The sequence below is a fragment of the Hyperoodon ampullatus genome, assembly GCF_949752795.1.
Source record: "Hyperoodon ampullatus genome assembly, chromosome: 7".
Taxonomy (NCBI): domain Eukaryota; kingdom Metazoa; phylum Chordata; class Mammalia; order Artiodactyla; family Ziphiidae; genus Hyperoodon; species Hyperoodon ampullatus.
In genome coordinates, this window is record NC_136920.1 from 37374195 (window position 1) to 37402191 (window position 27997).

Below are 27997 nucleotides of genomic sequence, written 5' to 3' on the forward strand. Positions count from 1 at the left end.
ATTACCTGTTTCCAAGTACTCATAGAATAGCCCAAGAGAACCAAAAGTTTCAAGGTCATGGTCCTGCTCCCATCGACTGTATAGCTTTTCAGAGTTTGTTCGAGCTTTTCGGCGTCTCCACCAATTCAGAGCCAAGCTGTTGGAAGTGATAAAAGTAAATACATGAAATAGGGTTTAAAAGAAAGGGGTCAGAGAATCAGTCTTAGATCAAAAAAATGACGGTAAGGGAGGGTAAGTAAGTTTAGATCACAGAACATGTAGAGGTAAGACTACAGCTAAAGTCCAAGTCAGAACCTTGTGTTCTGTTCACAGTACTTGATGAGGCAAAAGATCTTTACTTGGGTGATTGAGAAAGTAAGACAACCCTGACTCTCTGCAGGGAAATGTATTTACTCAGAGACAGTTCTATTAAAGAGCACGTGGAGGAGAGGATCACTACACGATGGTTTTTATCTATTTAATTCACTAAACTTTATGTTGTCATGATACTCAGAAGGCCACTTGGGGAAATGAGAAGTGGGTTACAATAGAAAATGTATGACTAGGGAATGAAGAGGTTATCTAACACATGAAAATAAATGCAATAATCCTAAATAAAATATTACCTAACTAAATTCTATACTATATAAAATATATCATGATAATATTGGATTACTTAAGGAACAAAAAGATTATTTTTATCAGAAACACAATCAATGTAAGAGATCATAATAACAAATTTAAGGAGAAAAATATAAAATCATGTTGATTGATGAAGAAAAATGCATTTGATATATTTCAATCACCTACTAAAACCTATTTATGACTGAAAAGTAGGAAAAGAAGAAAATTACCTCAATCTGACCAAAAGCATCTACCAAAATCCTGGGGTTAACATCACTCTTAATAGGAAAAAGTTAGAAGCATTCCCTTTACAATCAAGAACAAAATAAGGGTGTGTATGATCACATTCAAGACTTTATTGGAGATCTTAGCCAGCACAATAAAATGAAAAAGAAAAAGGCAAAAGAATTGGAAATAGAGGAGACATCTATAATTACTAACAGTAATGTCAATGGATTATCTGCATAGAAAACCCAAATGAAGTTAGACAAAAATTATTAGAAATAATAATAGAGTTTATCAATATATTGCATTCCTATATACCCACAAAACAGGGTAGAAAATATAATTTTTAGAAAGATACCATTTACAATAACAATTAAAATGAAAAGTACTTAGAAACGGATTTGACCAAAGATTTATAAGACCTGTATGCCGACATTTAAATATTCATTTGAAGTCATTAAAGTCCAAACTAAATGTTCATGAATAAAAAGACCTGGCATAATAAAATGTCAGTTGTTTTATTGAAACAACTGGAATGTAATTTCAGTCAAAAAACCAAAATACTTTCCCGTGTGAAATCTGACAAGGTGTTTCTAAAATTTACACAGAAAGACAAAAGACAAAGGATAGCCAAGATATTCTATAGATGAGGAATAAGTTGGTAAAACCTGTCCCACAAGATATGAAGAGTTATTATAAAGCTGTATTAAGAGAGTGTAGTATTGGTGTAGGGATAGACAAATCCTAGAATAGAATGGAGGCCTAGTAATAGCCTTGTACTTTCCATTTGGCATAAATGGTATTGCAGATCATGGAGAGTGGGGAAGAGGGACTTCTCAATAAATGGTAACATGATATATATTATATATATATATATATATATATATATATATATATATATATATGTATATATATATGTGTGTGTGTGTGTGTAAGAAATTAAATTTGACCTTCATATCAAACACAAAAATCTTTTCCATGTATATTAAGAATTTAAAAGAGAAAGGCAACAATAATGTTAAAATGCTAAAAATATTATATGTAATTATATGAGAATAGGTTTTTGATCTTAAGGTAGGAAAGGGTGTATTAAACGAGACTTTAAAAATGCTAAACCATAAAAGAAAAGATTGATAAAATTTTTGCTATATTAAAAGTATCTACTTTTGTCCATCTACAGCAGTGGTTCCCAACTGGAAGTGATTTAGCCCACAAGGGGACCTTTGCAGTATCTGGAGGCATTTTTGGCTGTCACAACTGGGGAGAAGGTGGGCTACTGGCATATAGCGGGTAGAGTTCAAGGATGCTGCAAAACATCTTACAACGCAAAGGACAGCACCTCACACCAAACAATTATCTGGTCCAAAATGTCAATAGTATTGAAGATGAGAAACTGTGATTAAAGATACTATTAAGGGGCTTCCCTGGTGGGGCAGTGGTTGAGAGTCCGCCTGCCAATGGAGGGGAAACGGGTTCGTGCCCTGGTCCGGGAGGATCCCACATGCCGCAGAGCGGCTGGGCCCGTAGGCCATGGCCGCTGAGCCTGCGCGTCCGGAGTGTGCTCTGCAACGGGAGAGGCCACAGCAGTGAGAGGCATGCATACCGCAAAAAAAAAAAAAAAAGGTACTATTAAGAAATAAAAAAACAAAACTTGTGCTGGGATAAAATATTTGCAACACATAAAAGCAAACAAACAAAAACACAGTAACCAGAGTTATACAGTATTTCTACAAATCAATTAGAAAAAGATAAACATACAAGTAGAAGAATGATTAAACAACACAAATAAGCACTTCATTGAAGAGAAAACACATATGGTCAAAAGAGACTCATTCATGTTCTTAATCAGGGAAATGAAAAATAAGACCAAAATGAGATATCATTTACACCCTCCAAATTGGCAAAAATTAACAAATAAGACAATATGAAATACTGCAGCAAAAGTGTGAATTAAAAGGAACACATATTCTGCTTATATCAAAACCAAAATACAAAGAAAAAAGGAATGCTAAAAAGGGAAAAGAACACCTGAGATTTTTGAGACAATATCAGAAAGATGGGCATGCATGTAAGTGGAATCACAAAGTAAAAGAGACCACCCAGTTCAAGAAAGAGAACTTTGCTAGGAATTGCAGAAGCGCTTCTATGTGTTCCATTCCAATTACAAACCCCTTGATCCCCACATAGTAACCCTTATCTTGAATTTTGTAATCACTTCCTTGCTTTCTCAAAAAAAAAATGGTTTTATCCTCTATGATCCATTTTGAGTTAATTTTTGAATTAACTCGTGGAGTTTTGTTATTTTGCATATGGATGTCGAGTTGTTCCAGCACCAGCTATTGAAAAGACTGTTGTTTCTTCAATGAATTATTTCTGCACCTCTGTCAAAAATAAAATGGTCATATTTGTGTGGATTTATTTCTTCAATCTATGTTCCATTTGGCCTATATGTCTATCCCTTCAACAATCCCATGTTGATTTAAATGGTTTTATAGTAAGTCGTAAAATTGAATAGTGTAATCCTCCAAATTTATTCTTCTTTATCAAATTTGTTTTGACTATTCTAGTTCATTTGCCTTCAATATAAATTTTAGCATCTACTTGTCTATATCTACTAAAATCCTACTGATATTTTGATTGGAATAACAAATCTATTTATCAATTTGGGGGATAATTGGCATTTTTACTAAGTTGAGTCTACCAATCCATCAACACGTTTCTCTCCACTCGCATAGATGTAATTTTTTTTCAACAGGACTTGTAGTTTTCAGCATACAAATCTCATATATTTTAAAGATTTATACCAAAGTACTACATTTTTTTTTGAGCTACCAATTGCTGTACTAACCAATGCTTCTTGCATTACACACTTTCATTTCTTTTTTCAGTAGTTCTTCTAATGAGGGTCTATGAATGTAAACTCTTAGTTTTTTCATGTCTAAAAATGCCTTTACTTCACCTGTACTTTATGTAATAGTTAAAATGCTTCTAGAAATCTAAGGTGAACATTTTATTTCACTAGGAATCTTGAAAATACTTTTGCATCTAATGTTATTAGTGAGAAATCTATTGAATGTAGATGGCATTCCTTTTTCTTCTGAAAGATTTTAAGATTATTTATCTCTGATGTTCTGTAGATTGACCATAACATATCTGGGTGTGAATTTAATTTTATTTATTTTGCTTCATACTCAGGATTCATTTTCATTTCTGGAACTCATGTTTTTCTTCATTTCTGGAAAATTTTCAGCAATTACCTATTCAAAGGATTTTTTCTTCCACTATTTACTGAATTTTCTTTTTCTGAAACTACTAGCAGATTAATGTAGAAGCCACTATATAGCCTCCTGTCACTTGAATATTTTTAACCTCATTGTCTCTCTGTTGCACCGTACAATGTGGGAATTTCTCAGTACTATTTTCCAATTAACTAATTCATTTTTCAATTGTGTCTGATCTGTAATTGATACCATCTATTTTTCTCTATTTAAAGTATGATTTTACATTTAATAATTAATTCTTTTTCAAATTCATTTGTTCTCTTTTTAAAATTTATTTACTTTATTATTTTATTCTATTTATTTTTTTTGACCATGTTGGGTCTTTGTTGCTGCATGTGGGCTTTTTCTCTGGTTGCAGTGAGCAGGGGTTACTCTTCATTGCAGTGCACGGGCTTCCCATTGCGGTGGCTTCTCTTGTTGCAGAGCATGGGCTCTAGGCACGCTGACTTCAGTAGTTGTGGCATGTGGGCTCAGTAGTCGTGGCTCATGGGCTCTAGAGCGCAGGCTCAGTAGTTGTGGTGCATGGGCTAAGTTGCTCCACAGCATGTGGGATCTTCCCATACCAGGGTTCGAACCCACGTCCCCTGCATTGGCAGGCGGATTCTTAACAACTGTGCCACCAGGGAAGCCCATATCTATTTCTTCTTGTTTCATTTATATCTGTTTTAACTTAAGTTATTTCCTTATCCTTTTTATTGACAGTATCACCTCCTTTTATGTTTTTAGGCTTTGCCAGAATCTCCTACCTGGAGTAAGTTCACTTTCTAAGAATTGATTTTGTTAGTGGCCTTTGTAGCATTAAATCTTGTAAGTTTTTGAATTTTGGTCTGTAGGCTTAAATTTACTTGTTTCTTTTTTCTTTTACTGTCCTGTCTCTTTTCCTCTCTGGACATATTTATTTATTTTCCCTCTTGTGTTTTGTTTAGGGTTTACCTCCATTCTGCCTCCAGGTTCTCGATCTAGAGCTAGGATTGAAAATAACAGTTTGGTATTATTTCTCTGTGGCAATATTAGGGTTGTGGTGTATCAAATACCATTTGAAAGTATACATCTATGTTCTTCCTTTGTCAGCACATGAAATAGCACCCCAGGAGTACTATGAAACTGTGGCAGTGGGTGAGAGAGGGGGAGGGTACTTTCAACCATCTTTCATGAGTAAGAATACACCCAGTCCCTAGCTTTAAGTACAGTTAAACTGGCTAGTCCCCTGTCTTAAATGGTGCACTTTTGGTCCACTTCATCCTATAGGTGTTACACCCTGACACTATAACTTCCTAACTCAGAGCCCCACAAGATTACAGGCTTATAATTCTTCCTGTTTTTTTTTTTTTTTTTTTTTTTGCTGTACGCGGGCCTCTCACTGTTGTGGCCCCTCCCGTTGCGGAGCACAGGCTCCAGATGCGCAGGCTCAGCAGCCATGGCTCACGGGCCCAGCCACTCCGCAGCATGTGGGATTCTCCTGGGGCACAAACCTGTGTCCCCTGCATCGGCAGGCGGACTCTCAACCACTGCGCCACCAGGGAAGCCCCTAATTCTTCCTCTTTTTATCCATGGGAATTTTCACCTTATATTTGAGATCAACGGTCATTTTGTTTTGTTTTTTTTATAATGTATTCATTATTGCTATGCTTTGGGGGCAGAGAGTGATTTCTTCACGTGCAAGAATTTCATTCATAAACAGTTTCTGTGCCTAGATGTGTAACTGAGAAGGACCATATGGGGCCTTCCTGGGACAGACTCCTCCGCATATCTTCTGCTTTAGTTCCTGTCGGAAGTAATAGAGAATAGTATCTGATGCACATTTCCTGAGTTGTCTTACAGATGTGAAAACCCCCACCAAATGGAAGATGTTAACTACTTGATGACCATGAGCACATAGCCCCCAGACCTACTAGAGCCTAATGTTAACCCCTGTGACACAGCCCTGTTACCTCATCATCAACCAATCAGATAATTGTGCATGAGCTGGTCACATACCCTGTAAACCCCCCTCCCTCACCTGGACTTTGAAAATGCTTTCCTGAAACCCATCAGGCACTAGCTGTCCCAGACTACTTGTATGGTGAGTTACAATAAACACTGCAATTTCCTTCACCGTAACCCAGTGTCAGTAGATTGGTCTTACTGCAGGCAGGTGAGTGGACCCGAGTTTGGTTCAGTAACAGATGTGTCCGTGACACACAGATACTTTTAAAGAATTCAATTTTTAGTAATTTTGAGAAATAAAATGCAACATGTAGAATAACCTATGGAGCATATAACATTTAGATTTCCCAGTGGAAACTTCACAGGAGACAGAGATAACTACCTTTCCCTAAACTTTCTCAAGCAATAGATGTATATTTAAAAGTCTGTATTACCTTAATATATTCTTTTTAAATTAACTAATTAATTTATTATTTTTTTTTTATTTTTAGCTGCATTGGGTCTTTGTTGCTGCACACGGGCTTTCTCTAGTTGCAGTGAGTGGGGGCTACTCTTCGTTGCGGTGCGCGGGCTTCTCATTGCGGTGGCTTCTCGTTGCAGAGCACGGGCTTCTAGGCACACAGGTTTCAGTAGTTGCAGCACATGGGCTCAGTAGTTGTCACTCGTGGGCTCTAGAGCACAAGCTCAGTAGTTTTGGTGCACGGGCTTAGTTGCTCCATCTTAGTTGCATGTGGGATCTTCCCGGACCAGGGATCGAAACTGTGTCCCCTGCTTTGGCAAGCAGATTCTTAACCACTGTGCCACCAGGGAAGTCCCAGTATATTCTTGACTGTTGATTAAAAGTGAAGTTTTTTTGTTGCTATTGACTTAAACATTAGCTAACAAAGGCACAATGATAATCAAAGAATTCCATCTTTTTCCAGAGGAAACCTCTCATGCTTACTTAAAAAAAAGTAAAAACTTGTAAGTTATACATACGGATAAATGGCTTCTTTAATGTTTCCGAAGACCTGTTTCCCAGTCATTATAATGGTCAACTGGGTTGTCAATTCTACTAGACAGCCTCCAGTATCACACTAGTAAGAAGAAAAAGGAGAAAAATAAAGTAAAGGATGAAAGATGGACTTCTGCAATGAAAGAAATCCCAAACCAGAGGGTGAGAATCTGAAAATTTGCATTGGAACAGATATTAAAGAAATATAAATGGATATTTAGTTCCAAGTTCCAAGCATGATCACCAGTCTAGCTACATTAGATTCAGCTGTGAAATATGTTAAAAACAGATTTCTGGGCCTTAGAAAATTCCGAATCTTTATATCTGGATTAGGGCTGGAAGTTGTTATTTTCTCCATGTGATCTGGATGCACAGCCAGGTTTGGAAACCACCGAACTGTTTTAACTCTGTACCCATGGTAGAGCCCTTTTTGCTGTACCTCTAGAAAGTTATTCATCTTTTGATGGAAGTCTTCAGGAATACAGAACTTACTTATTCCAGTTCATAGTTCATATTTTATACCAAACAATAGGTACAATATAACTTCTTGCCCAAAACGAACTGGAAAGTCTATCAGATAGCAGGATTCTAAGACCAATATGCTCTGTGGACAGAGTCAGTGTCTTAAACTTTTCCTGCAGCTTGATAAAATCTGAGTTAGTGCGGGCACACCTAAAGGTATTTAGTTAACAATGAGTTACTGAAGCCACAAACCTCACCTCTCTAGAGAATTCTTACCTCTTCACTTCTCCACACATTAAACAAATATGTGTATTTTCCAGGATAGCCCACGAACTTCCCTTTAAAGAAAGCTACATAGAAGCAGGACGAGTAAAAATTTACAAACTGAAACAGGAACATTTTCAAGGTAAGACTGCTCTCATATTCCTGGTGAGTCCGAGGAATTTCTGGTAAATAAAAACACCAAGGTTTAATAATGCACCTTTCTGCTTCTCCTTATTTATTTTACTCCCTGAGATAAGTGGATATCTAGTCATATTATTCTGAGAGTCTGTTGAAATCTTCCCCACTCTGGTCATAGCTGACCAATATGAAGTAGCTATGGATGTGCACTAGGCTTTCTACTAGAGATTGTGTGTTAATCTAATCACCAGAGAAGGCTGGGAAACCGTCATTAGTACATTTAGAGGGGTGAAGTACTTGCCTGGGGTCACACAGTCAAAATATGGAATTCAAGTGCCTATTAGACTGAAGAGCCTTATGCTCATCCCCGTAACATTATATGATACCCTGTAAACACATCAGATCTCGCTCCTCTGGTTTCAATCAGGTGTAAGCAAAGTAAATCTTATGAAGGGCAGAGGATGGTTTCAAACTGAATTGTGCTTTCCTCTCATGAATTAAATGGCTTTATCAGTTTTGAAAACAATGTCATGCAAACGGTGGCAGTAATAGTACATATTTTCCCTCTCCTTCACTTAAAATGCATGATCATGATCTATCATTTTATGAATTCCATAGATAAGAAAAAGTTAGAGTCTCTTCACACCACAGTAAAAAAAACATGAGGCATGAAAGAGTAAGGGGCCATGCTTTTCTGAACTGATGACCTCCCAAGAGTACAAGCTGATCCAGCCAAATCCATGACATTTTCAGCAGCACTGAAATAGTAACACATATTCTAAAGACACAGATAATGCTTCCATTTCACTGAAATTTAGCTGCATTCCTACAAAATCTCTAATGTGAATACAAGAGATTTTTCTCGTTGACGAAAGCTGAGATATTTTTTAGGTGCTTTGTTTGTAGGTGCTAATTGCTATAATTTTTTATTTTTTGGCTGTTGCTAGCAGAAAAAATAAGTAAAACTGAGAGAGAAGAACTCCAAATTTGAAAATAGTTTTTAATGACAGTTGCTTCCCAATGCTTACTCTAGTGCAGAGTAAATACTGTGCTGCCTTTTTGGTTACCACTGGGCACACTGTCAGTGTACAGATTTAGAGGAGGGGGGCATGAGCTCCTGGAGAGAGCAGTCCCAGAAGAAGCTGAGGCCTGGAGTTGAGTCTCTGATCTCATCTCCAACTTGCTGGGGGCAAGGCCAGGAGCAACTGTGCTCTGTGTTAGTCTTCCTGACTGAACCTACCACTCCACCTGTGACGCCTTCACCTTCCCTCATGGCTTTAGGAGAAATTTTTAAAAGAACATAATCCAGGTTCTAACACATGGCAACTGAAAAGAGAAGCACTAACTTTTAGATTTATTCAGGAGGACCTGATGGTTCTGTTTTCCTCACAATGATTTTCAAAATCCAATACCTTCTAAACACCATACACACGATATAAAAATTATCTGTGTCTTCAGGAACGTGGATTTTATTTAGGCTTCAACTAACCCCATCAAGGAAGGATTAAGGTAAGAATACTCAAAAAGATCTACAGAGTCCTAATTCTTTTTAGTTATTTTCCCTGCTTCCACTCTAATAGGCCTGAATGTAGCTGTTAGGGGATTCTGAAGTAGCAGGCTATGGGTCTACCTGTAGAGCAAAACTGCCTTAAAATGTGCCTTTAAAAAATGAACTCCCGGCGCGTGGAGACCCTCTGCACCCCTTCGAACATGGCACTGCGAGTGGAGCGGAGCTTGTGGGCCGCGGTCTGCAGCCTGCACGCCATCTCTGCGCCCAAGGCGCCCTGCCCACCGTGGCACTGGGGACTGTGGGCGGGCGCTGTCCGGGAGCTGCGCACCGCCCCCGCTCTGCTGTCGGGTGGTAAATTCACAGACAAACATGAATGGGTAACAACAGAAAACGGCGTTGGAACAGTGGGAATCAGCAATTTTGCACAGGAAGCTTTGGGAGATGTTGTTTACTGTAGTCTGCCTGAAGTTGGGACAAAATTGAACAAACAAGAGGAATCTGGTGCTTTGGAAAGTGTGAAAGCTGCTAGTGAACGCTATTCTCCTCTATCAGGAGAAGTAACTGAAATTAATGAAGCTCTAGCAGAAAATGCAGGACTTGTCAACAAATCTTGTTATGAAGATGGTTGGCTGATCAAGATGACACTCAGTAACCCTTCAGAACTAGATGAACTAATGAGTGAAGAAGCATATGAGAAATACATAAAATCTATTGAGGAGTGAAAATGGAACCCCTAAATAAACTAGTTTGAAACAAACAAACAAAAGAACTCCCTTGGGGATTATCCAGAATGGAGGTATAGCACTGGTAGGAACCCTTTTTCAGAGTCATACTAATGATTTGGCCAGCTTACCCATTTTTGTAATCCAGGCAGATATCCTTTCATAAAAGAAATTCAAGATCAAGATGACAATAAAGTTCAAGCACGATCCAGTGAGAGATGTGGTTATCTGGGGAGTGAGGAAACTTCTGACATGCTTTAAGGATGCTTCACTTTCCATGAAGCTAGCAAATGTAGCAAAGACTGACAGGCGGTATACAATCACAGCTACCATACATGCGACGACCAGAGACATCTGGGGAAGGGAAACAAAAACTGGTCACTCTGGCCTCTGAATCCCTGTGATGCATATATATCTGAAACACACTCTTCTCTTCAACTCATATATTAAGTTTAGCAGATCTGACATGGAAAGCAAGCCAAGTCAGTCCCTCTCACCATAGATGGCAGGAGATGAAAACTAGGAACGTAAAAGGGTTAGCGATAAAGCGTATGGTAGCAGCTGATTAAATCGAAAATAGAAAAGTATTCATTGACCATCCTCTAGGCCTATCCTTTAGAACGAGTTGGAAAACTACCAGCAAGCCAGAGTCTGCTTGTGGCCTTACTGTTCTTGCGTGGCCCTTAAGGTAAGAATATCTTTTGTTTGTTTGTTTGCATTTTTAAAGGTTGTAAAGAAAAATAAAGACAATTATGTGTCAGAGACGATTTGTTGCCCACAAAGCCTATAATATATCCTTTACAGCAAATGTTTGGTAACCTCTGCTCTAGGTTGTAGTTAAATGTGTAGTGTGAAGATCACTTACTTTCTCAAGAAAAATACGTTTAAAGATTCGATTTCATTTCCCCTCAGAATACTGCCATTAGTAGTCTGATATGCCTGGTAATTTAGATATTTGTATAAATTTTATACCTTTACATATTACAAAATCACAAAGATCTTTATATCAATGATTGGAGAATTTTATTGTGAAAGTTGAGGAACTGAATCAAATTGAATGAGTACTAGAAATAAATGACAGTGATCTTTCTGGAACCACACTCCAGAATATTTTTCAAGGAGTGTCCCAAATTGATTATCACCCCCTTTTATTCTATCATCTCTCCTAAAATGATTGTTATATCATCTAGGAAAACACACATTTAAAATAGAAAAACCAATACCTTTATCAAAAAAGGTTAAAGATAAAATATTATAGGACAATATGGAATGGTGAGGTTAAAATACAGTCTACAACTGCTAATTATTTATACTTCAACAGGCTAACTTCTCAGAGGTTTTAGTTTTCCTAAAACTAAAGGTCAACTGTAAGAGGACATAAATTTTGAAAGGGGAGGGCAGGAAATAGATTATGATGATGGAGAAATCTATCAGGTAAAAGGCATGGAAAAAATCTGACTCCCTAACAATGGGATATGCTAATTAAATTCTTCATGTAGAAGATGTAACATTTTCTTCCATTTATCTTGGCAAGAGAATGAACCTTAATGGAATTAAGTTTTTCATTTTGTATAAGTATGTTAAACGGATAAAAGATAAATTAATAATAAAAAAAACTAAACAAATAGTCTGTAATCAAATTATTTATTATACTGTTCTGGTTTCAAGTTATCACCAAATTAACAAAGAGCTGGAGGTGGGGGGTAGGGACGGGCTTTAAGATATAGCACCTCTCTCTCCCCCCAACTCTTTATCCAAGGTTTAATCATGGCACATCCATGTAAATTACAGTTTATTTTATATAAGAGCTCCATTCAAGATAAAAAAAAAATACTGTGGAGTGGGAGGGAAGAGAGGGACTCGAGCCATTGTAGACAAAACTATTGAGGTAATCCCAGTATGATCTTACATCAATAGATGATAATAGTTTTTAAACAATGCTCACCCATAAAGTCACTGTGGCTCCTGATAAAAAGTACCATGGAATACGACTACACAGAGGCAAGTAAGGTTCCATCTCCTGTAATTTTGAAGAAATCATAGCAAAATTCAAAATCTACCCTCAAAGTTGGGAATCCAAGCAGTAGTCAAAATCACAAAGCCATGTTAAAGCAGAAACCTCCCCAGTGGGTTCACCACAGCTCATGGAATGCTACATTCTAGTAGTGGTTCCTTACGTTTAGGTAGAAACCTTTAGGGCTCTCAGATGAAATATTTTACAAATGATATGAGATATAAAGGATACACATTATTTCCTGAGTGTTGAATTAGAGTTGTATTTAGGGAGAGGGAGACAGTAAAACAAAGTCAAAACCTGAGGGCTGCTGCTTAAGTGGACATGCCTTAATGATGTTAAAATTTTCTAATTGAGTTAAATTGAATTGAGTTGAATGCACTGCTCTGTAATTGCTCTGTATGATATTAAGTAGGGTGCCTTCTTTATATTTATAGGGTTGTCTTCTTCCACACAGTTCAGGGGCCCAGACTTTTCTACAATTATGGTTTTTTAAGTCATTAATGGAAGATAGTAATTATACCAGCTGATATTTTTAGCTATATCGAGAGGCAGTTAGATCTTATGGCCAAAATACTGTCATACAGTAAAAAATAGTTGTCAGCAGAAATCTAAATCATGTAACTCTATTTAACATATAAGATTTTACATCTGTACAGTCTCAAGGGTTTTTCAGAAAGGACTGAATGCAAACAGAACATAGCAGTCAGGGTAGGCTGCCCAAGAGCTCTATTGAACCCCAGGATATGTGTGGATACATCTGATTATGTACATGTGTATGCATGTATGTATCCAATGTGTCTGTGTGTTCGTGTGTATGTGCATATTTATGTGTGCACGTGTGTGTCCATTCCTGCATGTATGTGTTCCCAACAGACTCAAATGTAAGAATCCTGGTTGTGCTTAACCACTGAAGAATCACTGCAATGAAGTAAAAAAAAAAAAAAGAAAAAAGAAAAAACTCTCATTTCCAAAGCCATTAAAGTTAAGTGAAGTAGATGATTCACAGTGAATCAATACATATTGTTTTACAACTGGTTTCAAATGTAAACATTCAGTACATCTTGCTTTTGGTCAACAGTGTTTGGCAAAGCCAATAGGCCTGCTTTTATTTTCTTTTTTATCCCATTAAGTATGAACAAGTACACATCATATCATTATTATGACAATCTCTCTTTTAATATATATTTTATTAATTTCAAATAGCCACCCAAATTGTTAATGTATTTTCTGAGGTGATTTTTCTCTTCATTCATTTACTGAATTTTTTGTAATGTTTCAAGGCAATTTAATAAATGTTTAGTGGATGCCTGCACTGTGAGAAGAATGTTGAGTATTATACACAAGAACAGTGTCCTGAACAGAGTAGGGAATTCTACTGAAGAGATTTTTAGAGGCATATTCTATTCTCTCTTTAATAGCATCAGGTAACGTGGTGATTATAGATTATGGAAAGGTGGGGACTCTAAGAATATGCAGCCAAGAGTCTGCAAAGTATCTTCCATTTTCAAGTGAAACAAAAATGAGGTACCAATAAGTCAAATAACTCAGTCAACAACATAAAGCCAGTTTGCCAGTTATCCCAAAATCTAGACATTCCTTTCCAGACACCAGTGCAATGATCTTCCCATTATAATTAATTAGAATGGAATAGGTGAATTAAATTTGGTCGAATAAAGCAATCACTTGTAAGCCCACTACCTTAATACAATACTATTTTAATTTTCATGAATTAACTTAGTATCATTTCCATGTCTATATATTTATATACAAAGCCCACAGCATGCACACTATTTTCCAGTTCATTTTATTTCACTTAGTATTAAAACTATGTATTGCATGATATGATGACTTGGATTTGCTTCACAATAATCTAGTGGCAGGGAGGGGTAGGTGTATAAATGAAAAAAGATTGCCCATGAAATAATAATAATTGAAGCTGGGTGATGATTCCATCCTGGGGCTCATTATACTTTTCTACCTACTTTTGCATGCGTTCAAAATGTATATTAAAAGCGAGTAAATAAGTTTATGTGATTTATATGTTGTAGAATATTTTAAAGGCAAATTAAAATACACATCACTATTTGAGAGGCCACCCACAGCAGTGTGCCCATTGAAATATACTACTTATTTCAGTTTCCAAATATACCTTAGTCACTGCATTAATTTTCCTATGTGTACACATAGCTTCAAATTCAGGTCTCAGCTGGAGCTGCTGCTGCTCCTCCTCAAAGTCCACCAGGTCCCACTCATATTCCAGTCTGGCTTGTCGTTGTTTCCAAAACTCCAAAAACAATGTGACTATGGGCAAAGAAATGTATAAAAACAAATATAATAAAGAGATGGAGGAATAAGTGAATAAGGAGATAATAACTAGATTTTTCTTTACTTTAAAAAATCATTTTGGTTGTATGTATGATGGTTCTTCTGTCGCTGTTTGATGATAAAATTATAAAATTATTAATTTTGACAGAATACTATATCATAGTATTGAAATAACTCATATATAGAAATACAAATTAGCTTCTTAGACAGCAGTCCATGCAAGAAAAATTTTTTTCAGGCACGCTATTCTCTCTCTCTTCATTCAGATAATTTGAAATAATATTTAAACTTGACTTTTTACTAACACCTAGATTTTGTTTGCATGTCTTTTACTGAAATCATTCAAGCAATCGTACCATATTCTCGGGCTTAGGGAAATTTAAGGAAAACATAGGAACCATTTCATAACACAGTATGTCTCTCTCTCTCTCTCTTTGTCTCTCTTTGTCTCTCTCCCTGTCTCTGTCTCTCTCTATATATATATATATATGTATTATAATATTATATAGTATAATATACAATATATATAATTTTTAAACAAACTTTTACTTAAAGAATAACATATTTACAGAAAAGTATATAAAACATTACCAACACCCACAGAAAAACCTTCCCTTAAAACCCTTCTAAGGCATAGACATAACTAGTTTGCATATATATATATATATATAGACACACACACACACACACACACACACACACACACTAGTTTCTTTACCCAGTCATCTGTCAATGGACATTTAGATTGTTTCCACATCTTGGTTAATGTGGAGAGAAGAGTTTTAATGAACATAGGAGTGCTAACTTCTTTTCGAGATCCTGATTTCAATTATTTTGGGTAAATACCCAGAAGTGGGATTGCTAGATTATATGACAGTTCTATTTTAATTTTTTGAGGCACTTCCACACTGTTTTCCGATTGTACCATTTAGCATTCCCACCAGTAGTATGCAAGAATTCATTATAATTCTCCACATCCTCATCATTTTCGTAATAGGCATCCTGACAGGTGTGAGATAACATCTCATTGTGGTCTGATTTACATTTCTCTGATAACTAATGACATTAAGTATTTTTTCATATATCTTTTGGCCAATTGTAAAACTTCTTCGGGGAAATGTGTTTTCAAGTCCTTTGTCCATTTTTAATCAGGTTAGGTTTCGTTTTGTTTTTTTTTTTTTTAACTATTGAGCTACAGGTGTTCCTTATATATATTTTGGAGATTAACCCTTTATCAGATAGATGGTTTTGCAAATATTTTCTGCCTTTCAATGGGTTGCCTTTGCATTCTGTTCATTGTTGTCTCTGCTGTGCAGAGCATTTTAGTTTGAGGTAGTCTAGCTTATTTTGTTTGTTTTTGTTGCCTGGGCTTTGGTGTCATCTGCATGAAATCACTGCCAAGACCAATGTCATATAGATTTTCCTTATACTCTCTTCTACGATTTTTACAGTTTCAGGTCTTATGTTTAAGTCTTTAACCCATTTTGAATTGATTTTTGTGATGGTGTAAGATGTGAATGAAAAATGTTGCCTGTTATATCGGTCAACAAAGGATGTTGTAGCCATCAAGCCACTACAGCCCAGATGGTGAGCCCTGAGAGAACTCAAGATGGGAAAGAACAGGATATTGGCCCTAGATAGCTAAGGTGCATATCAAAGGAATGATTTCAATTAGCCCAAATTCTTGCATCTTCCCATACAAAGAAAAGTGCTAATTCATTAACTTAAGGTATCTGGTTTTCTTTAATTAATAGTAATCTTTTGATGTTCTGACTACCTGGTCTGTTGCAAAACTCCTATGTATCCTGGCTCCTCCCTTACCTCTTCAGAGCAGTTCCTCAGAGCTATCTGAGAGGCTGCCTCCTGGGCTTGAAGTCCTCAGAAAGTCTGCCAAATAAAACATAATTCTCAACTTTCAGGTTGTGGATTTTTTTTCAGTTGACAAAGATAAGGATCCAATTTCATTCTTTTGCATGTCGCCATCCAGATTTCCCCAGCACCATTTGTTGAAGAGACTATCCTTTCCCCATTTTGTTTTCTTGGAAATCCTGTTGAAGATTAATTTACAATATACATGTGGATTTATTTCTAGGCTCCATTCTGTTTCATTGGTCTGCATGTCTATCTTTATGCCAGTACCATACTGCTTTGATTGCTGCAGCAAACAAACAGTTCCTAACTGGTTTTCTCCCCAAGGTTAAAAGCAGAGGCAGTAGACACAAATGCCCATCTTCCAATCTTTCTTTGAAAGAGATCTATTTGCAGATTTTAAAAGCTGCTGCCTGTGGGTCCAGCTTCCAAACAGCCTGCATCTAGGTGCTGACTGAGATCTTCCCATTTGGGACACTGATGGGTTTTGGCACACCCCCCAAATACTGGGAGCCACTAAGAACAAAGAAGGCAGCTTGAACAATCACAGGCCACACTTTCAACACTGGGAGAGGTAGCTGTTTTACCTAATGCACGGAAATCAACAAAGAGAGCCAAGGTAAATGAAGAAACAAAAGAAAATATGTTCCAAATAAAAGAACAAGATAAACTGCAGAAAAAGACCTTAATGAAATGAAAACAAGCAATTTACCTGATAAAGAGTTCGAAATAATGGTCATAAAGATGCTTACTGAGGTCTGGAGAACAATGCATGAATAAAGTGAGAATCTGAACAAAGAGACAGAAAATATAAGAAAGTAATAAACTGAGATCATAGAGCTGAAGAATACAATAATTTTATTGTAAAATTCAATAGAAGGGTTCAGCAGCATACTACATCAAATGAAGAAAGGATCAGTAAACCCCAAGAAAGGCAAGTGGAATTCATTCAGTCAGAGGAGAAAAAATGAATGAAATGAAAAATGAGTGAAAAAAAATGAAGTCAGCTTAAGGGAGTTATGGGACAATATCAAGCAGACCAACATTTGCATTATAGGGGGTCTCAGAAGGAGAATAGAGAGAGAGAGAGAGACAGCACATTCTAATAATGGGTAAAAACTTCTCTAACATGGGGAAAAAAACAAATATCATATCTATGAAACCCACTGAGTTCCAAAAACGATGAAAACAAAGAGAACCACACTGAGACACATTATATTTAAAAAGTCAAGAGTTAAAGACAAAGAGAGAATCTTATAAGCAAGAAGAGAAAAACAACTTATGTATAAGGGAATCCTCATAAGACTATCAGCAGATTTTTCAGCAGAAACTGCAGGCCAGAAGGGAGTAGCATATAGTCAAAGTACTGAACAAATTTGAGGACCAAGAATACTCTACCTGGAAAGTTTTCCAGACAAGTAAAAGTGGAAAGAATTTATCACAACTAGAATGGCTTTTCAAGAAATGTTAAAGGGACCTCTTTAAACTGAAACGAAAACATATAAAAGTACAAATCTCATTAGTATAGGTAAATGCATAGTTAAATTTAAAATACTCATGTTATAATGGTGGTAGATAACTCACTTGTAAATCTATTATGAAGGTTAAAAGACAAAAGTAGTAAAAATAACTGTAACTACAATAGAATTGTATAACTATAATAATTGGTTAAAGGATACACAAGCTAAGGAGATATAAACTGTGACATCAAAAACATAAAACATGGGAAGGAAAGTAAAAATATAGAGCATTAGTATGCATTTGGAATTAATTTGCTTTGTTTGCAATAGAATGTTATAACTATAAGATGTTTTATAAAAGCCTCACTGTAATCACAGAGCAAAAACCTATAAAAGACATGCAAAAGATAAAGAAAAAGGAATCTAAGCATACCATTACATAAAATTATCATACCCCAAAAGAAGAAGGCAAGAGAGGAAGAAAGGAACAAATGAATTACAAAACAATTAACAAAATGGCAATAGTAAGTCCATATCTGTCAATAATTACTTTAATGTAATTAACTAAATTCTCCAATCAAAAGTCACAGAGTGGTTGAATGGATTAAAAAACAAGACTCAACTATGTGCTGCCTACAAGAAACTCACTTCAGCTGTAAGGACACATATATACTAAAAGTGAAAGGATGGAAAAAGATATTCCATACAAACTGAAACCAAAAGAAAGCAAGATTAACTATACTTATATAAGACAAAATAGACTTTAAGACAAAAATCACAATAAAGGGAAAAGAAGATCTTTGTATAATGATAGAGAGATCCATCAAACAAGAAGATATGACACTTATAAATACTTATGCACCCAATAGAGGAGCACCTAAAATATATACAGCAAATGTTAACAGACCTGAAGACAGAAATTGTCAGCAATATAATAATAGTAGGGAGCTTCAACACCCCATTTTCAACAATGGATAGATCATCCTGACAGAAAATTAATAAGGAATCATTGGACTTAAACTACATGTTAGACCAGAGGGACTTAGCAGGCATTGACAGCACTTTCCATCTAACAGCAGTAGAATACACATTCTTCTAAGTGCACACGGAATGTTCTCCAGGAAAGGCCATATATTAGCACCACAAAAGAAGTCAATAAATTTCAAAAGTTTGAAATCATATCAAGCATCTTTTCTGACCACAATGGTATGAAACTAGAATTACAGGAAAAGTTAAAACTGGAAAATTCACAAATATGTGGAGAATAAAGGACATGCTGCTGAACAAACTTAGAAAAATCAACAGAGAAATTAAACAATATCTTGAGACAAATGAAACTGGAAATACAATATACCAAAACGTACAGGATGCAGCAGAAGCAGTTCTAGGAAGGAAGTACATAGGGATAAATGCCCACATTAAGAACCAAGAAAAAGCTAAAATAAACAACCTAACTCTAGACATTAAGGAACCAGAAAAAGAAGAGCAAAGTAAGCCAAAGGTAGTAGAAGGAAGTAAATAACAAAGATCAGAGGGTAAATAAATAAAAGAGACAAAAAGACAATAGAAAAGATCAATGAAACTGTTTTATTTTGAAAAGATAACCTTTTATTTTGAATAGAAAACCTTTAGCCATAATTACCAAGAAAAAAATGATAAGGCTCAAATAAATAAAAGTAGATACTAAATAAGAGACATGACAACTAATACCACAGAAATACAAAGGATCATGAGACTACTATGAACAATTATGTGCCAACACAGTGGATAACCTAGAAGAAATGGATAAAGTCCTAGAAACATACAACCTATTGAAACTGAATCATGAAGAAATAGAAAATCTTAACAGACCAATTACCAGTAAGGATATTGAATCAGTAATCAAAAACGTCCCCACCAACAAAAGTCCAGATCAGATAGCTTTACTGGTGAATTCTATCATACATGTAAAGAATAATTAATCCTTCTCAAACTCTTCCAAAGACTAGAAGAGGAAAGAAAACTTCCAAACTCATTTTATGAGGCCGTCATTATCCTGACACCAAAGTCAGACAAAGACACTACAAGTAAAGAAATTATACTTGATGAACATAGATGCAAAGAACCTGAACAAAAGAGTAGCAAATCAAATTCAGCAATATATTAAAAGAATTATACAGGATGATCAAGTGGGATTTACTCCAGGGATACAAGGATAGTTCAACATCCACAAATCAATCAACACGGTATACCACATAAACAAAATAAATTTTAAAAAATAATCTCAACAGATGCAGAAAAAGCATTTAACAGAATTGAACAACCATCATGATAAAAACTCTCAAAAATATAGGTATAAATGGAATGTACCTCAATATAATAAGGGTTATACATGACAAGCCCATAGCTACCATCATAGTCAATGGTGAAAAGCTGAAAGCTTTTCCTCTATGATCAGGGACAAGACAAGAATGTCTATTTTTTTTTTTTTTTTTTTTTTTTTGTGGTACATGGGCCTCTCACTGTTGTGGCCTCTCCCGTTGCCACAGCAATTAGTCAAAAATAAATAAATAAATAAATAAATAAAAGACATATAAATTAGAAAGAAAGAAGGAAAGAAGTAAAACTGTTTCTGTTTGCAAATAACATTAAATTATAAAAAACATCCTGAAGACTCCACCAAAAAACTGTTAGAATAAATAAATTTAGTCAAGTTCCAGGATAAAAATAAATATATAAAAAACAGTTGTGAGGGCTTCCCTGGTGGCTCAGTGCTTGAGAGTCTGCCTGCCGATGCAGGGGACACGGGTTTGTGCCCCGGTCTGGGAAGATCCCACATGCCACGGAGCAGCTGGGCCCGTGAGCCATGGCCGCTGAGCCTGCGAGTCCGGAGCCTGTGCTCCACAACAGGAGAGGCCACAACAGTGAGAGGCCCACGTACCACAAAACAAACAAACAAACAAAAAAAACCAGTTGTGTTTCTATATACTATCCACGTACTAACAGAAAGAGAAATTAAGAAAATAATCCCATTTACAATAACATCAAAAAGAACAAAATACCCAGGAATAAATTTAACGAAGGAAATGAAAGATATGTACACTGTATGCTACTAGACACTGATGAAAGAAATTGAAGAAGACACAAATAAATGGAAAGATAGCCCATGCTCATGGATTGGAGGAATTAATATAAAAATGTCCATAGTACCCAAGCAATCTCCAGGTTTAATGCAATCCCTATCAAAATTCCAATGCTATTTTTCACAGAAATAGAGAAAACAATCCGAAAATTTGTATGGGGCCACAAAAGACTCCAAATAGCCAAAGCAATCTTGAGAAAGAACAAAGCAGTAGGCATCATATTCCTGATCTCAAACTATATTACAAAATTATAGTAATCAAAATAGCATGGTACTTTTGGCATGGCATAAAGAGAAACACACAGACATATGGAACACAATCAAGAGCTCAGAAAATAATCCCACGTATTATGGTCAATTAATACTTGACAAAGGAGCCAAGAATACTCAATGGGGAAAGAATAGTTTCTTCTATAAATGGTTTTGGGAAAATTGGATATTCATTTGCAAAAGAACAAAACTGAAAAAAAAGGGAACACTCGTGCACTGTCGGTGGGAATGTAAATTGGTGTAGCTGTCATGGAAAACAATATGAAGGTTCCTTGAGAAATTAAAAATATAAATATAATAGGATGAAGCAATTCCACTTTTAGGTATATATCCAAAGGAAACAAAGTCATTATCTTGAAGTGATATCTTTACCCCCATGTTCACTGCAGCTGCTGTGTGTTCCATGCATAATTGCTCCTTTATTTGTTATGACATATAAGGTTAGTGTTGGTGTACAATCTCTGTCAATGGAAAGAACTGAAAACTACTACATTTGTTGTAATTTGTGTACCTATCATCCATTTCTGATTCCAAAAAATGACAGAGGCAGGATTTGGTAGCCACATGATGAAGAGATGTCCATATACTAACTTAACCAGAGGAGGTTGCTGGAGAATTGTGGGTAAGACTTCTCTGTCCTCCATTCTCTCTTTGAATCTGGCCTTTTCTTTTCAGACCATAGCAGTCAAGCAGAAGTAACAGAAACCCATAAGAACCTCTGCTTCATGTACACACCCCCACAAATGTTGGTGTCCTATTGCCTGAATCAAGCTACCTTGCTCCCTTGGCCAGTTTTTTTTTTAAATTAATTAATTAATTAATTTTTGGTTGTGTTGGGTCTTTGTCGTTGTGCACAGGCTTTCTCTAGTTGCAGCGAGTGGGGGATACTCTTCATTGTGGTGCACGGGCTTCTCATTGTGGTGGCTTCTCTTGCTGCGGAGCATGGGCTCTAGGCGCACAGGCTTCAATAGTTGTGGCACACAGGCTCATGGGCTCTAGAGTTCAGGCTCAGTAGCTGTGGCACACATGCTTAGTTGCTCCACGGCATGTGGGATCTTGCTGGACCAGGGCTCAAACTTGTGACCCCTGCATTGGCAGCTGGATTCTTAACCACTGCACCACCAGGGAAGTACCTCCTTGGCCAGTTTTTAAATGCACACACTTGCGTTTGTTAAAGACTTTTTTTGTTAAATTGGAGAGAAAAAAGTCTATCTTTTCCCAGAGTCCCCCAAATTTTTAGACATGTTTTAGAAGTCTTTAGGCCTCCTCTTGCCAAGTTACTCTTACAGAAAATAATTTCCTCACTGATGGCGGGAATAACTTCATAACACTTTTACTTCCCACGTGATACAAAAGAGAAGAGATACTGGGACATTTCCAAAATTAAGGGAAATTCCACCTTACATGGGAGATTTTTACCAAATGGAATTGGAAGCTGGAACTAGAATTTGACACAGGAAATTTAAATTCATTGTTGATGTATTAACCCTCAATAATTTTTGAGTCTCATTCCAGTTTGTATCCATGACTCAATATCCTCCAGCCACCAAATACTTATGTTTATTTCTCCTGAATTAAGCACTTATTGAACCTGTTTTTACCACAGTGCTGAGACAGGGTAATCTGAATACATATGAAGTTTCAAAAATTATAGTGTTTTTCAGAGAAATGAGCAGATGATTAATAGAGACCTTTCTGGACCAAGGATCAAGACGAATGACCATTGATGTGGACTCCATCAGTGTACTGATGCTAGCAAAGACATAAAGATGTAAAATCACCTTTGGTTTATAAGGTATGCCAACTGTATATGTTATATGAATGGCCATAAAACAGATAACATGGAGAAAGCTGTTTTTATGTAACTATTTACTCACCCCAAATTCCCATGAATATTGCAAAGAACACGGTTGACTCATTGTCAAATAAATGGGAGAACTGTAAAACAATAATATCACAAAGACTACTTAGTATCAAATGAGGGAGGGAAATTGCAAGTCTTTTCAACACACCACAATACATACATACCTTTGAAGCCCAACAGGTAGAATTTAGTCTCCAATAGTCACACATTACATCACAGAGTGGGCACATGATAATCTGACCCCCAACCTCAGGGTCACAGATCTCAGTGCTGCAGAGGGAAGAGGAAAGTTTTTGTTTTGTTTTGTTTTGTCCACGCAGCATGGCATGCGGGATCTTTGTTCCCCAACCAGGGATGGAACCCATGCTGCCGGAAGTGGAAGTGTGAAGTCCTAACCACTGGACTGCCAGAGAATTCCCAAGAGCAAAATTATTTTAAAAGTGATGTGTTTGGGTGAAAGTCCAAAGCTGTTCTTATTGGAACAACTTTATACAGCTTATTACATATGGCACAAGGGGAAATGAACTAGCAATTTTTGTAGATCAAATCATGCTTTGAGGAACAGAATCTTTAGAGCCCATCATTAAAAACAAATTTTCCATAAAGCACCCGATGAGGGGTAGCTGCTGTGTTTGGGTCTTTTTCAGAAATATCAATTATCCGCTGCCATAGGAAACATTCTGACACAAATTCCAGAAAAATAATAGCAACAGTTTCAGTTAGCATAAGATTCTCTATTTGGGCAACTCAGTTGCACTTACCTGCTTGAGTTATCATGCATCGATAATAAGCCGTAAATAAAACAAGCTAAGCCAACTATAGCTGCAAAAAGCAGCATTTCTGTGTAAAATCCGAGAAAGACAAAATAGATGCCAATTTTTTCTCCGTAATAATCCCTATGAAAGAGGGTAAAAAGAGAATCAGAGGTTGTAAGAATGATACAATCCTGAGTCTTGGTTTTTATTCAGACAAACTTGAATTCTAATTTTGGCTCCATTGCTTTCCAGCTGTGTAATTTTGATAAAGTTACTAATCTTTCTAAACTTTAGCTTCCACATCATGAAATGCAGGATAATGCTTAGCCGTAGAATTGGTGTAAGGATTAAAAGAGACAACACATGTAAGTAAGAAGCCAACTGAGTGGAAGTTGAGATTTACTTTTGAAATAATCAGGTAATTTGAAAAGCTTTTAAAGTTTAAAGAGAGTTTAAATGTTTTGAAATAAAGTGCAGAACATTCTTCTAGCAATTAACAAATCAAAATCACATTCACAATCTGTGCACAGACTTTTGCTTTATCTCTCTCTAAAACTGAAGAATGTACTCAGACCACAACAGATGAGAGTGGTTGTATGTATGAACTTCCATCTTCCTCTAAATTTGGACCTTTGATGGATGCTTATAGAATTGTAAGACAGGGAGCAAACCAAGGAATCAAAAATGAGTGTTTAATAAAGTTCCATAAAATATAAGTTCAGCACTTGCTTTACAAAGAGTTAAAAAGTGACAGCATTAGTTGGCATAAATGTTCAAGTCTTATAACCAAGTTTTGGTTTTTTTTTTTCTGTTGTTTTCTAAACCGACTCTCTCCTTAAGGAATCTCTCAAAGAACCAGAGAACAAGGTTTTCTCTGTCTCATAAAACCAGTTTTTTTAAAAAAACAACACAAAATAGGTTAATCTTCTCCCTTATTCATGTAGAGCTCAGCTCACCAAATCCGTGCAGTCTTTCCACAGTTTCCTAGACAGAGAGATGTAATCCCTTTTGGGCTCTAATAGCATGATATATATAAATCTATTACAGCACTTTTTATTAAATTGTAATTTCCACACATTCTCAAAAACAGGCAAATCTAAACATAAAGGGTTTAAATTTTACATAACATAAACTTAATTTCCCAATGAGAAGGTTTTTAATTTTTTTCACTCAATATTAATTTTATTGAATATCCCATTCTTCAGTTTTCAAAATTTCTAATCTTTTCTAATGAAACAGGCATCTTTCTGCTTGTACTATCTTTTATTCTTTCTTTCTTTCATTATTTTCAGTGATAATAAACATTTTTACATTGTTGTTTTCCCTTGTTCTGCTTTTCAAATTACTATAAACTTGAAATTAAATTATAATTCCATTGTATTCCCTTGTTAATTTACCATTTACAACTTCCTTAGGTTCACTCACTCAGGAAGAGTAAACTTGCTTTTTCTCTTTTTTTGTTTTTGTTGAAAAATATAACAATTATTATAATACTGCATAACATCAAAATCTAAAAAAAAAGTATAAAAATATTTGATTTGGGAAAATTTACTATTCACCGTGTCTATTTCCATTTGATGTTTTGAAAATTACAGAATCAATCATTTTTAAGGTAAAACATCAATATTACTGCTATACATTTAAACAAAAAATTATTTGGGAATTCATAAAGAAACTGGATATTTCAAAGAACTACATTTTTCTTCCTTTCAAATTGCAAGAATCTTATTCCTTGAGAATTAAAAAAAAAGTCCTCAAGAACTCCAGACCTTTAATTAGTATTTAAATGATTCTCAAAAAGAGAAATTCTCAAATGAACATTTATTATATATTGAATTATAGAAATAATTTTACTAAACTTTGGCTTTGGGGAGCTTAATAATAGATTAACAACTAAACCATCTCTTAAGAATGCAAAAAGTAAGAAACATGTCTTAGATTTGTAGTATGGTAAATATGTATATATTATTTACATATTATTGAAATAACATTTAAGATGTTAAATTCTTATTATTCAAAACAAAGAAAATGAGAAAAAGCCAATAATGAGATACTCTGTAAAGTATCAAACATAAGGAGAATAAATACTTCTTTTGAGTATTAATTTTTTAGAAAAATTAGCCTTTTATTTACACTTACAGTATTTCTTAACCTGTCCATTTTACTTGCTGGATTTTGCACTCATCTGTGGCCCCATAACATCTAACAGGGCATCTTATAGATAGAAGACATTGAATAGTCTTCGTTGTGAGATCTTGTGAGAAGGCACTGGTCTAATTTTGTATTCCCAGGACTTAGTACTTAGTCTGAGACACAGCAAATAACCAAAACAATGATGATGGAATTGAAATAAATACAGGCTTGAGGAATGAATGAACAAAACGCAAACATCTGGTCCAAAGAGATTCATTTTTATCATGAATTCATGGACATCTGAGAAACTTAGCTTAGCCATTACACTATCTTGGCTTTTAATAGCACCATTATAGTCACTGTAAACATGTTTGTTCTAACCTATTTGCTATATAGCAGTATATCAATTTTATTTATAAGCATTAAGCCACCCCAATAGATGATATCAAAAGAAAAATTGTTTGGAGCTCTTAAATTGGAAAGAAAAAATGGGATCAGAAGGCATATAAAATTGAAGACTGATAAACCAATGATGGTAACCTTTGTATTCCCGGTTCTCCCTGAAAAAATATAATCTAATATGACAAAATGATCAATACCCAAAAGGCAGTAAAAATATTTACAAATATTTGGACATGGAACTTAAGTTTGGTGTAGAGATAACATGAAATATATGAAATCTAGGAATTCAAATCCTATATTCTAAATCTCTTTCCAGGCACCCCTAGTCATCCTTTTTTTTTTTAACCCTCTATATCCAATCCACTAGGTCCAATAAATTCTGTCATAAAAGTCTTTTTCTTTTTTTTTCTTTCTTTCTCTTTTTTTTTTTTTGGCTGTGTCACGAGGCATGTGGGATCTTAGTTCCTCGATCAGGGATTGAACCTGCACCCCCTGCATTGAAAGCGCAGAGTCTTAACCATTGGGACCACCAGGGAAGTCCCATAAAAGCCTTTTTCTAATCCATAGTCTCCTCTTTCCTTTTACCAGTGCCTTGGATACGACCTTCAATATCTATTACTGTAAAATTTTAACAGCCTCCTTACTTCCCCGACTTCGGTCTTGCATCCTTCTACTATCTGTCCTGCTTCCAAGAGAGTAAAGTTTCTAAAGCACAAGATTAAACAATGACCGTTTCCTCCTTCAAAGTTTTTGTCCTTTCACCTTAGCAGTGTTCTTCATGATTTTTTACTGATAAACATTCAAATCTTACCAGCCACGCCTCCTAAATGAAGAACTAAATGCACAATGCTCTTCTTTAGTCCAGTGCTCTGTACTTGTTCTCCCTGGGATATTCTTACCTAACTTGTTTACCTAGCAACCTGCTACTTCTCTCAAGACACACTCAGGAATAAGCACTGTGAAACTTTCCCTGAGGTTGTCATAAAGGTAGGTGTTCTTTCCTGTGTGCTCTGTTCTTTCATGAGTATCACTCTGCTGTAATTATTATGCATTTGTGTGTCTTCCTGCAAATATCTTTGTGTTAGGAAACCACGTTCTGATTACCTTTATAGCCCTAGCCTCTTGCTGATATCTAGTGATGTTAAATAAATGTTCATTAAAGGAATGTGGGTATTTAATTATGCATGTATAGACAATTCCTTTCTACTTTTTTTTTTTTTTTTTTTTTTTTTTTTTTTTTTGTGGTACGCGGGCCTCTCACTGTTGTGGCCTCTCCCGTTGCGGAGCACAGGCTCCGGATGCACAGGCTCAGCAGCCATGGCTCACGGGCCCAGCCGCTCCGCGGTATATGGGATCCTCCCAGACCGGGGCACGAACCCGTATCCCCTGCATCGGCAGGCGGACTCTCAACCACTGCGCCACCAGGGAGGCCCAATTCCTTTCTACTTTTAAGGATATTTTTATTTTTATCAAGTCTTCCCATAAAAAACTTTCGTAAAACTATAAAATCAAAAAGGAGAGGAAATAAAACCACACCTGATATAGGCCTTCAAGCATCATGACAGAGAACACCATGATCTTCAAATTACCTGTAAGTAAAGAAATAAACCCAGTTCCAACTGAGTACCTATTAACAGCTACCATACGTGAGGTACA

At 35.9% G+C, this 27997-nt stretch overlaps 2 protein-coding genes across 2 annotated transcripts in view; one reads left to right on the plus strand and one right to left on the minus strand.

The window, feature by feature from the left end:
- ANO5 (anoctamin 5) overlaps positions 1-27997 on the minus strand; it is a gene marked incomplete at both ends in the record, with an annotated part of 110932 nt that overhangs the window by 9628 nt on the left and 73307 nt on the right. Inside the window, 9 exons of the mRNA XM_079707778.1 lie at positions 6-136; positions 7014-7111; positions 7768-7937; positions 10257-10479; positions 12071-12145; positions 14292-14443; positions 23065-23125; positions 23216-23321; positions 23813-23947. Coding sequence (XP_079563904.1) covers positions 6-136; positions 7014-7111; positions 7768-7937; positions 10257-10479; positions 12071-12145; positions 14292-14443; positions 23065-23125; positions 23216-23321; positions 23813-23947 — 1151 coding nt within the window. The remainder of the gene's footprint in view (positions 1-5; positions 137-7013; positions 7112-7767; positions 7938-10256; positions 10480-12070; positions 12146-14291; positions 14444-23064; positions 23126-23215; positions 23322-23812; positions 23948-27997) is intronic.
- Positions 9604-10131, plus strand: LOC307055886 (glycine cleavage system H protein, mitochondrial-like; the record flags this gene model as incomplete). The annotated part of the gene is made up of 1 exon (XM_079708174.1): positions 9604-10131. The coding sequence occupies one exon, from the start codon at positions 9604-9606 to the stop codon at positions 10123-10125; it is 522 nt and encodes a 173-aa protein (XP_079564300.1). The 3' UTR covers positions 10126-10131.